At 34.5% G+C, this 12,602-nt stretch overlaps 1 protein-coding gene across 1 annotated transcript in view; it reads left to right on the plus strand.

The window, feature by feature from the left end:
• LOC125675350 (uncharacterized) overlaps positions 1-11,861 on the plus strand; it is a 12,445-nt gene extending 584 nt beyond the window's left edge. The window contains exons 1-4 of the mRNA XM_056152528.1: positions 1-173; positions 1,340-1,483; positions 5,541-5,685; positions 7,077-11,861. The exon at positions 1-173 is cut by the window's left edge and continues 584 nt beyond it. Of these exons, the coding sequence (XP_056008503.1) occupies positions 1-173; positions 1,340-1,483; positions 5,541-5,685; positions 7,077-7,337 (723 nt within the window). The 3' untranslated portion in view covers positions 7,338-11,861. The remainder of the gene's footprint in view (positions 174-1,339; positions 1,484-5,540; positions 5,686-7,076) is intronic.
• The last annotated feature ends 741 nt before the right edge of the window (positions 11,862-12,602 follow it).

Consider the following 12,602-nt stretch of genomic DNA (forward strand, 5'->3'; position numbering starts at 1 on the left):
TTTCTTGCAGAGTTTGTAAAGAGAAGTGGATTTATAGATATGATACAGAATTTGAATTACACTGCATTTCAAGGCTTAAACATTGATATGCTACACAAACTGAACTCGTACAAGGATCGTTGTTTTCTTCCTAGTTTTGGTCTGCCTTGTGAACTTGCACCGTGGTTTAGAAGGTACAACCATGACACGAAATTCCATGTTCTGCCTGCTCAGATAAACATGTTGTATTACTTTTCAGTGACTTTGATTTAAGCAAAAGGCTTAATGTGGCAATGGCACATTGCTATATGGGATATTCGCAGTGTTAATGTAACATGTAAACTTAATGCACCACATTAAAATTATGTGACATTTAGAATAATAAACAGGGCTTGGTGCTAACTTTTTATGTCACCAGTCCAGCCGGACTGATGGGGTATAATTTTAACCAGTCCGCAGAAAAAATTACCAGTCCAACAGAGTTTTCCAGAAATAATCAAATATATTTTGTTGATATCATTAAAATGAAATTTAACTCATTATGCCTTAGACAATATTGTAACACTTAAATGTGGAATTTATATTTACGAATCAGATTCGTCCGGTTGATTAAACAGATCGAAGCATGCCAAATGTGTATGAAATTTCATATTATTATAAAGTATATTTTCCAAAATGACGCTTTAGAAAATTAACCAGTCCCATCACACTGACTAAAACAAATGTCAGTCAGTCCGCCAGACTTTTAGCCAGTCACAGACTGACGGACATATGTTAATTTCGAGCCCTGAATAAATGGGAAAGTGACCTTGGAAGATCTATCACACATTGATTCTCAATAGTACATTTCTAGTATAACTATGGCCAACTTTTTATCCATTTCAAGTTAAATTTTTGTTTAAATTTTTCCTTGTCCTTGGTTTTACTATTGTCTTTTTCTGGTCTGTTGTTTCCATCATGTTCAACTTCATCTCTAGACTCCAGTGGCTTATTCTGGTCCATTGATTCATTCGGGTCTTCCACTGCTCTAATTAACAAAATCCGTCACTATTATTTACAAGGATTATAGAGAATACACAGTCAATTGTTGTGGAAAGCTCGAAGTTAGAAGATACGGTGTATGAATTTGCCAGAAAGGTGCAGCTTGTTTGATCTATGTGCTGATTTTTGTTGTTTTTTTTTAATTTAATGTGACTGGTGCAGAGTGTATTGTTATCCCAATCACTAACATAATTTGCTTGTTTAATATTCATATCCCAAATTTCAAGTTTTTTTTGATACAGCAGGTTTCTTTTTTTAAGGACAATTAATGTTTTCTTTAAAATATGCATGTATATATCATATTGCTTTTCTTTTCTAGGTTTGATACTTACGGGAAAAGTTTCATGTATGTTCTGTCAAGAATGGTTGAAAATGTGATACAGGGCGTTCCAAACTCAAAGCATCAATACCGTCATCTGTTCGACACCTTAGTCAAAATGTTTGGAATGGAAAGCGGAATCAGGTATTTGTTATGCAGTTGAACTTCAATATCTGGAACACCGATATCTTGATTACCACGGATATATCCAAGTGATTCAGAAGTCCCAACCACTTATTCTTAAGTATTCAAGGATTTATCTAGCATTTAGATGTTACTACCCATTTTATATTTAAAGGGAATTTTTGAGAATGTAGTCATGAGCTTCCAGGGGATGGGGATATCCATGGAATATAATATCCACAGATTATAACAGCCATATGATGTGATTGATTACTCATTTTATCTATATTGTAAGTCTAAAATGACTTAGAATATTAAAAAAAATGATTTTTGTTGAAAATTCTTATACAATTTTGTGAAGTTTCTACAATTGAAGGGGATTTTTTTTATCTGTGGAAGGGGAAATATCCATTTGTTACCAAAGGGGAAAGGTACCTTTTACCGGTAGTAAAAACAACCTAGATAAATCCCTGGTATTGTACCCTCGATATCTTGAATCCGCGGATATCTTAGAATTTTTTCTCAGTCCTATCGAGTTCAAGATAACAAGGTTTGAATGTACAGATCCTGTATACATGATTTATGAGAGTTGATATGTTTTATGGTATGACCATTGAGATGAGCGAAGACTCTTAATATCTTGCAACATGACTTCAGTCTTCACGAAAAACTTCGTGAAGCACAGGCCCTTTAGGCCTCCTAGTATAATAATTTTGCAAGCCCGAACAAGCTATTTTAATGGCCCAAAATATTTTTTTCTAATTTGACCACTTGTCATTTGCAAGGTGTTGCATGCTGATTCTACACTATAGATACATGTATGTTCTACTGTAGGAAAATACACAACTGACATTAAAAAGATTACATATCTTATTTTATTTTTCAACATATTAATCTCGCAGATGACATCAGCAGCTCATGTTCAGAATCTACTTTGTTTTGTAAACACCACGTACAAAACATTTTGTTTTTTTTCAGAATTATATCTTAGCAAAGGCCCACCTTCGGTCCAATGGGGCATGGATTTTCGTTCTGTTTTCTCCTTGTACGACCAGTTTTTTTTTCATTTGGATCTGATGGTTGTGATTGTGAAATACGCTTCTGAGGTTTTGAATTTCACGGACGAGTCCCCTCCCTACACGGGCACTGGAAGTTAATGTAATTTTATATATAGTATCGTGCATGTATTTTTTATACATGCACATATTATATATTTACATTAACTTCCAGTGCCTGTGCCTCCCTATACTTCAGAAAAGGCAGCATGGTTGATCGTTTTTCGATGCGAAAGTCTGAGTCAATCTCACGCTTTATTTGTAATGTATACAACACATACAATAAAACATTTACAGGCCCGCCAGACTCCTGGGTTAAATATTTTTAGAAGCCCGATCCCGATTTTACTGGCCTCGGGCATCGGGCCACTGGTTAACGTCGAAGACTGGACTTTCGACATTTGATCTGCCGATTCATTGAACACAGGAAATGAGTAACACAGCTGATGCAAACTGTGCATGATGATGTCATAATTAGCTGATGCAAACTGTGCATGATGATGTCATAATTAACTTTGATTTTTTTCCCTTCTTTCAAACCAAGAAATTTCTAATAACAACAAAATGAACGAAGGTAATTAAAACTTGTCTGATTGTCAAATATGTTTGGTACTTCACTAGCTTTTGAATTAAAGATCCTAGAAATTTTGTGGCGTATTGACTTACATATGTTTAAGGACCACAGGATCAAACAAAATTCTTTAGCTCGCGTTTTTATGTAAAGGAAATTTTCTGCAGTTCTTATTTGTTTGTCTTTGTGTTGGTATATTCGTCTCACACTGTAAAACTTTCAGCTTAGCATTAGTCAAAGATAACAGTCGATTTAACAGACAGACAAACAATATCGGGACAGACATGATGATTGTCATTGTATTGGGGCACCAAATCATTCATTGTCAAGAAAAAAATGTGAGGAAACGGGAGTAAAATTTTACCATTTGTGTATGTGAATTTGAATAATTATGATCCCAATTTGAGATGATTGAGGATGAAAGATTTAATTGTTGCACTAACTCGTTTTAGTCAATTCTAGCAGTCTGACTAAAGCCAGCCCCTACTAATTCACTTCAACGAAGTGACTGTCAATTGCCAGACTGTCAATTCTAGTCACCTGAAACGAAAGTAACGACATACATACATGTACAAGTTTTCATTTTGACATGATTCAGTGTAATGAAATGCAGGAATCTCTACTGGGAAAGAAAAACCAAAACGGTTGAAACTGTTAACAATAGACAATAATGTATGGGCTATTTACAATTGAAACTGTTAACAATAGACAATAATGTATGGGTTATTTACGATTTAAACTGTTAATAATAGACAATAATGTATGGGCTATTCATGATTTAAACTGTTAACAATAGACAATAATGTATTGGCTATTTACGATTTAAACTGTTAACAATAGACAATAATGTATGGGTTATTTACGATTTAAACTGTTAATAATAGACAATAATGTATTGGCTATTCATGATTTAAACTGTTAACAATAGACAATAATGTATGGGCTATTTACGATTGAAACTGTTAACAATAGACAATAATGTATGGACTATTTACGATTGAAACTGTTAACAATAGACAATAATGTATGGGCTATTTACGATTGAAACTGTTAACAATAGACAATAATGTATGGGCTATTTACGATTGAAACTGTTAACAATAGACAATAATGTATGGGCTATTTACGATTGAAACTGTTAACAATAGACAATAATGTATGGACTATTTACGATTGAAACTGTTAACAATAGACAATAATGTATGGACTATTTACGATTGAAACTATTAACAATAGACAATAATGTATGGGCTATTTACGATTGAAACTGTTAACAATAGACAATAATGTATGGGCTATTTACGATTGAAACTGTTAACAATAGACAATAATGTATGGGCTATTTACGATTGAAACTGTTAACAATAGACAATAATGTATGGGCTATTTACGATTGAAACTGTTAACAATAGACAATAATGTATGGGTTATTTACGATTGAAACTGTTAACAATAGACAATAATGTATGGGCTATTTACGATTGAAACTGTTAACAATAGACAATAATGTATGGGCTATTCATGATTTAAGCTGTTAACAATAGACAATAATGTATGGGCTATTTACGATTTAAACTGTTAACAATAGACAATAATGTATGGGTTATTTATGATTTAAACTGTTAATAATAGACAATAATGTATTGGCTATTCATGATTTAAACTGTTAACAATAGACAATAATGTATGGGCTATTTACGATTGAAACTGTTAACAATAGACAATAATGTATGGGCTATTTACGATTGAAACTGTTAACAATAGACAATAATGTATGGGCTATTTACGATTGAAACTGTTAACAATAGACAATAATGTATGGGCTATTTACGATTGAAACTGTTAACAATAGACAATAATGTATGGGCTATTTACGATTGAAACTGTTAACTATAGACAATAATGTATGGGCTATTTACGATTGAAACTGTTAACAATAGACAATAATGTATGGGCTATTTACGATTGAAACTGTTAACAATAGACAATAATATATAGGCAGACTGGCTATGTACAATTGAAACTGCTAACAATAGACAAAAATCTATATAGGTTACTTATTATTTAAACTGTTGACAAGACAAAAAACTGTTAGGCTTCAAGGATAATAAAGAGAAACTAGTTAAGAAATCAGATTGTCTCTTTTCACTTTATTAAACCCCTTCAGTGAATTTGTAAAGGGTTATTTCTGAATCATATTAAGAAAGAACAATGGTAAAACATTTTCGAGTTATATGGTGTGGATTTGATACAAAATGTCTTCAAATGAAAATTTGAAGAAAAAAAAATGTTTGGTGTGTTCATTAACGATATTGCAAAATTTTGAACTGTTGCAATGCTTTTATCTACTGTGACTGTAGTTAGTGATGCCATGCAAGCAGAGGATGCTCTTTTGAAATTGGTCAACATTCTAGAAATGTTTATGCTAATAATATAATCTTTTTTCCCCCAGTTTTGAACATGGTCTTCTTGAACAGACATTACAAATGGGCAATGTTGACGAGAAGGGTTTTGAACCGGATATCATCTATGCTCATCACCGGATTAATGGATTTGAAAATAAGCTGGAGACACCTCGTATAGTCGTGATTTGTGAGGTAACCAAAGGAATACAAATTTGCAAGTCGTATATATCATATATTTATCTTAAGAAGAAGAAGAAATAGAGTAAAAACAATATGTTCCCAACTTTGTTTGGGGCACGTCAAAAGGTCCCTCTTTGGAGTATGAAATACATTACACATGTACTAAATACATCTACTCAAGCGTGCATATATGTAAGAAATGAGTCTGCATAAAAACTTACAAATAAATTTGAAAAACTGTTGGATTGTCAGAACTTGAATATTTTTATCAAGGCTGGCAACTTTTGCAAGCGGTCAGTCCTGCTAACTGATTATATTGCATTTTCTTGCTATGCTGATATGATTTTAGTGGATGAATAAAAAACAAGATTCAAGTACAGGCAAGAGTGGGTTATTTTCATACTTTTTTCAGATGGAATACCATCAATGCTGTTTTGTAAATACTCACTAAGAACAGGATGTGTCGGTTTTTTTTTGGTTTTTTTCCCCCTCTCATTGAGGAATATATATGTATCACTTCGCAATAAGCATGAATTTGTTATTTAAAGGGACTGATTCACGATTTTCCCCAAAATTTTATTTTTTATTTTTATTGATCAAAATCTACTGTCTAATATGTTTAAAAGATTTCACATAAAAATCAAGGTTATGCATTATCACAGAAGCTCATTTTAGAGAGTTATTATTTGTTTTGTAAACAAAGATTGCAGTATGTTATTGTTTACGAAATTTTCAAAAGAAATGGATATTGATCTAAGTTTATTATAACTTTCACATTTCAAGCATTCTTCGGGTAAAATATGACATATAAAAGTTAAAATGTGCGACTATGCAAAATTAAGATGCTTTATATTACAAAATTGATATTTCACTTGTTTGTTTGTATACATAAAAAGACTCGAGTCTTTGTTTACATAACACATATTGAAGGCTAAAATATAGCATTTATTCTTGCATTCAGAAGGTACAAAATTTTGTTCGTGAACATTAAATGAGTTATACTTTTAATATTTAACATCAAAAATAAAAAAAATATTTTGTTCAAAAATCGTGAACCAGTCCCTTTAAGCATGTATGTTATAAACATGTTTTACTGTATCAAGTATGACCAGCTAATTTTTTATGCCCTTGTCATGAAATGACTCGGGACATAGTGTTACACCTTGCCATCAGTCACTCCTAAATATATGCGAGAAATTTATTACCACGTAATTTAGCAAGGAACATTACTTGTGAAATAAAAGTACTTTCGTTTATTTTTATATTGTTGATTAACATGTCATTACACTCGATGAACAATTCACTCAAAAACTCAAGTTCTAATGATTTGATGTCTACCAGACAACATAATTTGTGTCTGACTTAGTCTAGACTGATATACAGTATGGTATTATGATTTATAGGTAAGGGAAGATAAGCCAGTGCTGCCATGCATTGATGTATCACCTCCAAATAACAACACCAAAGGAAAGACAATCAGTGCAAATAATCCAGAATTGTCATCAACGACAGCGAAAAAGGAACAGGCGCTCAAAACCGTGTCAAGGTTGTCTGAAAAAAACATTGGTCAGCACTGTGGAGAACTTCTGTTCAAGCGCGATCAGTCCATTGATTATAATTCAGTGTTTGGCATTATTGTCCAACAAACTCAAGTAAGTGCATGAAATTATAAGTACACATGTATTTTTACTTTCTTTGAAAGAAAAGCATTAGTGGCATATTAGAACCACTCTGATCATGTGACTGTTGTCGTGCTGATAGACAAATATAGAAATTTAGATTATGTTGTCTTTGAAATCCATATAGATAGAGAAAAGTCATGGGTTCTTTTCTCTTGGGCTTGAATCAGTGAAATATTTCTTGTCGAAGAGTTACAGATGAATGGCACACCAGAAAAAATGTATTGGGTGGAAAGTGGAGGATTCGTACAATAATGTTTTGAAACTGAAACCTAATGTGGTGAATAAAGCAGTTTTTAGCTCACCTGAGCTAAAAGCTCAAGTGAGCTTTTCTGATCACCCGTATTCTGGCGTCCGTCTAGCCGTCCGTCCGTCCGTTCATCCCTCCGTCCATCTGTAAACTTTTAACATTTTTGACTTCTTCTCAAAAACCATTGGGCCAATTTCAACCAAAGTTGGCACAAAGCATCCTTAGGTAAAGGGAATTCTAAATTGTTAAAATATAGGGCCAGGCCACCTTCCAAGGGGGATAATCAAGAAAGGGTAAAAATAGAGTAGGGTCATTAAAAAATCTTCTTCTCAAGAACCACTGAGCCAGAAAAGATGAAATTTATAGATGAGCTTTATTAGGTAGTGCAGATTCTAAATTGTTAAAATCATGGCCCCCGGGGATTGGATGGGGCCACAATAGGGGATCAAAGTTTTACATACAAATATATAGGAAAAATCTTCTTCTCAAGAACCACTGAGCCAGAAAAGCTGAGATTTATAGATGAGCTTTATTAGGTAGTGCAGATTCTAAATTGTTAAAATCATGGCCCCCGGGGATTGGATGGGGCCACAATAGGGGATCAAAGTTTTACATACAAATATATAGGGACAATCTTTAAAAATCTTCTTCCCAAGAACCACTGAGCCAGAAAAGCTGATATTTACATGAAAGCTTCCTAACATAGTGCAGAGTTAAGTTTGTTCAAATCATGGCCCCCTAGGGTAGGATGGGGCCACAATAGGGGATCAAAGTTTTACATACAAATATATAGGGAAAATCTTTAAAAATCTTCTTCTCAAGAACCATTGGGCCAAAGAAGTTCACATTTACATGAAAGCTTTCTGACATAGTGTAGATTCAAGTTTGCAAAAACCATGGCCTCCATGGGTAGGTTGGGGCCATAATAGGGGCTACGGTTTTACATGCAAATATATATGGAAAGTCTTCTGATATGGACCAAGGTGACTCAGGTGAGCGATGTGGCCCATGGGCCTCTTGTTTTAAAGTAGAAAGTGTCCTGGAAAAAATTAAAACCACTGTTAGATTCAAACTTGCTATCAACAAGTGGGCAGTCTCGTCAGACACCCACCGAACATGCTGAACATATCCTGCAAGACAATGATATCTTAAAGAACATGGACTATGTTACTGATACTTATTGTAAATCCTTAAAGCCAAATGTAAAAGTTAAGTGACTTTCATTCAACAGTTCTTACTTGCCACTGACTCAAAAATATTCTCCTGCATTGATTTTCTTCCAGACGTGAACCAAAAGCAAACTTGTCCGTGAAATGTTGTTGAAAATCAATTCTTTAAAGGGTATAGTGTTGTTTAAACTCTGTAGTACCAATTTATGAAGAACCGATGACAGCAAGACAAAAATAGTTTCCAATGGCAACATGGAAAGGACAGCATGAATTGTGAAATCTTCCAAGTTTTCACTAACTCTAAACACGATAAAAACAAACTTTAAGATTAAAGTAAGAAATACAATTACTGGCTGATGGAATCTGCCAGAATTTTGCAAATAACCCTAAATGGAACTGTTGATATCCTTTTTTGGGGAGACCCATTAGTATACAATCGTTTCAAAATTGCAGATTGTACATAAACATGATGACAAAGCTAGCAGACACCAGCCTTTAATTTTGTTCGATGCCATGAATCGATATTTCTTGATAACTATCATTCCAATTCTTTAAAAATTTGGTATAAAGCATCTTTTTGGACAATGGGGTACACAAATTGTAAATTTCAGGACTCCTGCACCCTTGGGGCTTTAGGGACAGAACAAAAAATGAAAAATTTACAAATTCTCATAATCAACTGCACATCTGTAATAAAAACTAAATGCATGGTCATATAAGGCAAGAAAAACATAAATTTCATGACCGCCGCGGTGGTCTAGAGGTTAGAGCGTTCACCCCACATGCGGAAGGCCAGGGTTCGAATCGCAGCCATAGCAGACCTACTGCAAGTCGTTAAAACGGGTAGTGACAGTTCCATTGCAAAACGCTTGGCATCAGGTGTGAATGTCACGGGTCCTCGGAGACGACCTTAAAAACAGATGTCCTGTGTTACAGACTGACAGTAGTTGTGGCACGCTAATGAACCCTCAGTCTCTCACTTCTCAATGTCCGTAAGTACCTAGCAAAGGCCTAAATTTGAAGCCCTTCACCGGTCTTGGTGACGTCTTCATACGAATGAAAAATTCTTGAGAGAGACGTTAAACTAGATACAATCAATCATAAATTTCATGACCCCTGGGGTAGAGGTAATGACTCAACTTTGTTAAAAGCATTCAAATTACATTCAATTGACAGGTCTAAAACCTTCCATACTAGTCTGAATTTCGCTGCTGTCATAGGCGAGAAACGACTCCGTGACCTGGACCGGTAAATGTCCTAGTAAAAATAAACAGGTGAAATCTAGAGAACGATGATGTATATCTTTGTCATTTTAAGAACCTGTGACTTGAAATTTGGCATGCAAGTAGTTATAACATTAATCTATGCAAGGAAAACGACAAATTACGTATAGCATACCTAATTTAAGGTTTTTTAGGCATTTGAAGCGAGTGGTTAGTTTTTTTTATCTGGGTCAGAGTTAGAACACTTTCTATATTTATGGTATCACAGAGTTCGGTCCCAAAATGGGCTTAGCCCCTATGGGTGAAGTATCACAAATTTAGATCTCAATGATTGGCTCCGCCTGTTTGGTTAGCTTCCAAAATTTCAAATCCAGGGTGTGCTCTGTTTACTTTTCTGAATCAACTTCAAATGTAACATTTACTTTCCGAGAGTGGACTTGTAAGCTCTGTATTTTCTTGTACTGTGTGTATATGTCTGTGATAGTTTTCTCATGGAAATTTGGTTCAAAACTTGGCCTCTGGCCTTATGTAGATGTATATGAAATTTTTAGGTCAAACTCAGGTGACCTATTGCAATTGGTTGCCGTCGTACGTTAACAATTGAACATTTTTAACTTCTTGATAACTACCAGTCCAATTCTTTTCAAATTTGGTATGAAGCATCATTTGGACAAGAGGGACATAAATTGTAAATTTCAGGACTCCAGCACCCCTTTGGCCCTAGGAGTGGGGCAAAAACTACCTAAAATTGACCAGTTTTCAAAAATCTTCTTCTCAAGAACCACAAACGTGAAAGAAAAACTTAATGCATACTGATGTAGAACAGGAAGGCCTTTACCAAAATTATAAATTTCATGATCCCCGGGGTAGGGGTTCTGACCCCAGGGTGGGGCCAGACTTGGTTTATAGTGTTTAAGTGTAAAACACTTAAATAACATCTTCTTTAGTGCTATTGATACTAAATTGAAACTGAATAAATATTTAGAAAGAACAGGTAGTCATTTACCAAAATTTTAAATTTGATGATCCCGGGGGTAAGCATTTTGGTATCAGGGTGAGGCCAAAATGGTCAGTTATTAGATGTGTGAACAATAGACATTTTTAACTTCTTCTTGATAACTATCATTCCAATTCTTTTCAAATTTGGTATGAAACTTATTTGGAACATAAATTATAAATTTCAGAACTCCTGCACCCCTGGGGCCTTAGGGGTGGGCAAAAAACTACCCAAAATAGACCTATTCTAAAAATCTTCTTCTCGAGAGCTGCACATGTAAAAAAAAAAAAAAAAAAAAAAAAAAAAAAACCAACTAAATGCATAGTGATGTAGAGCAGGAAAGCCTCTACCAAAATTATAAATTTCATGATACCCGGGGTAGGGGTTCTGACCCCAGGGCGGGGCCAAACTTGTTATATAGTGTTAATGTGTAAAACACTTGAATAACGTCTTCTCTAGTGCTATTTACACTAAATAGAAACTAAATGGATAGAGCAGGTAATCTTATACCAAAATTGTAAATTTGATGATCCCAGGGGTAAGCGTTTTGGTATCAGGGTGGGGCCAAAATGGTCAGTTATTAAATGTGTGAACAGTAGACATTTTTAACTTCTTCTTGATAACTATCATTCCAATTTTTTTCAAATTTGGTATGAAACATATTTGAAACAAGGGGGACATCAATTATAAATTTCAGGATTCCTGGGGCCTTAGGGGTGGGGCAAAAACTGCCCAAAATAGACCAATTAATTTTAAAAAATCACCTTTCTCGAGAACTGCACGTGTAAGAAAAACTAAATGCATAGTGATGTAGAGCAGGAAGGCCTCTACCAAAATTGTAAATTTCATGATCCCCGGGGTAGGGGTTCTGACCCCAGCACAGGACCAAACTAGTTATTTAGTGTTAATGTGTAAAACACTTGAATAACATCTTCTTTAGTGCTATTTATACTAAATTTAAACTAAATGGATAGAGCAGGTAGTCTTTTACCAAAATTGTAAATTTGATGATCCCCAGTGTAAGGGTTCTGATGCCAGGGTAGGGCCAAACTTAGTATATAGTATTTATGTGTAAGTTTGCTGATACTGTATAAAATCTAAATGCATACTTAGGAATAACAGAAAAGGATAAACAAAAAATGGTGAATTTCATAACCCAGGGTTATGACTTTAGGATGAATCCAAATTAGTCATATCTTTTGATGTTTTAATGTTAATACACCTATTATTTAAAGCCTTTCATCAGTGTATGCACTTGTGAGTGCAGTGAAGTTTTAACACATCTTGTTTTATACTGTTGCTGAACATTAGAATTTAGCTTAGATATTCAGAACAGGAATTTTTATGCCCCCAAGATCGGGGGGGGGGGGGGGGGGGGGGGGGGGGGGGGTGGGTGGGGTGCATATTGTTTTTGTCCTGTCTGTTATTCTGTCTGAAACTTTAACCTTGCTAATAACTTTTGAACAGTAAGAGATAGAGCTTTAATATTTCACATGAGTATCTTCATGACAAGACCTTTCCGTTGGTACTAAACCTTTTGACCTTGACATTTGACCTACTTTTTTTTCCCCCTTAGGTCATAACTTCTAAATGGTAAATATTAGAGCTTTC

This window comes from Ostrea edulis, unplaced genomic scaffold (genome assembly GCF_947568905.1).
Source record: "Ostrea edulis unplaced genomic scaffold, xbOstEdul1.1 scaffold_65, whole genome shotgun sequence".
Taxonomy (NCBI): Eukaryota; Metazoa; Mollusca; class Bivalvia; order Ostreida; family Ostreidae; genus Ostrea; species Ostrea edulis.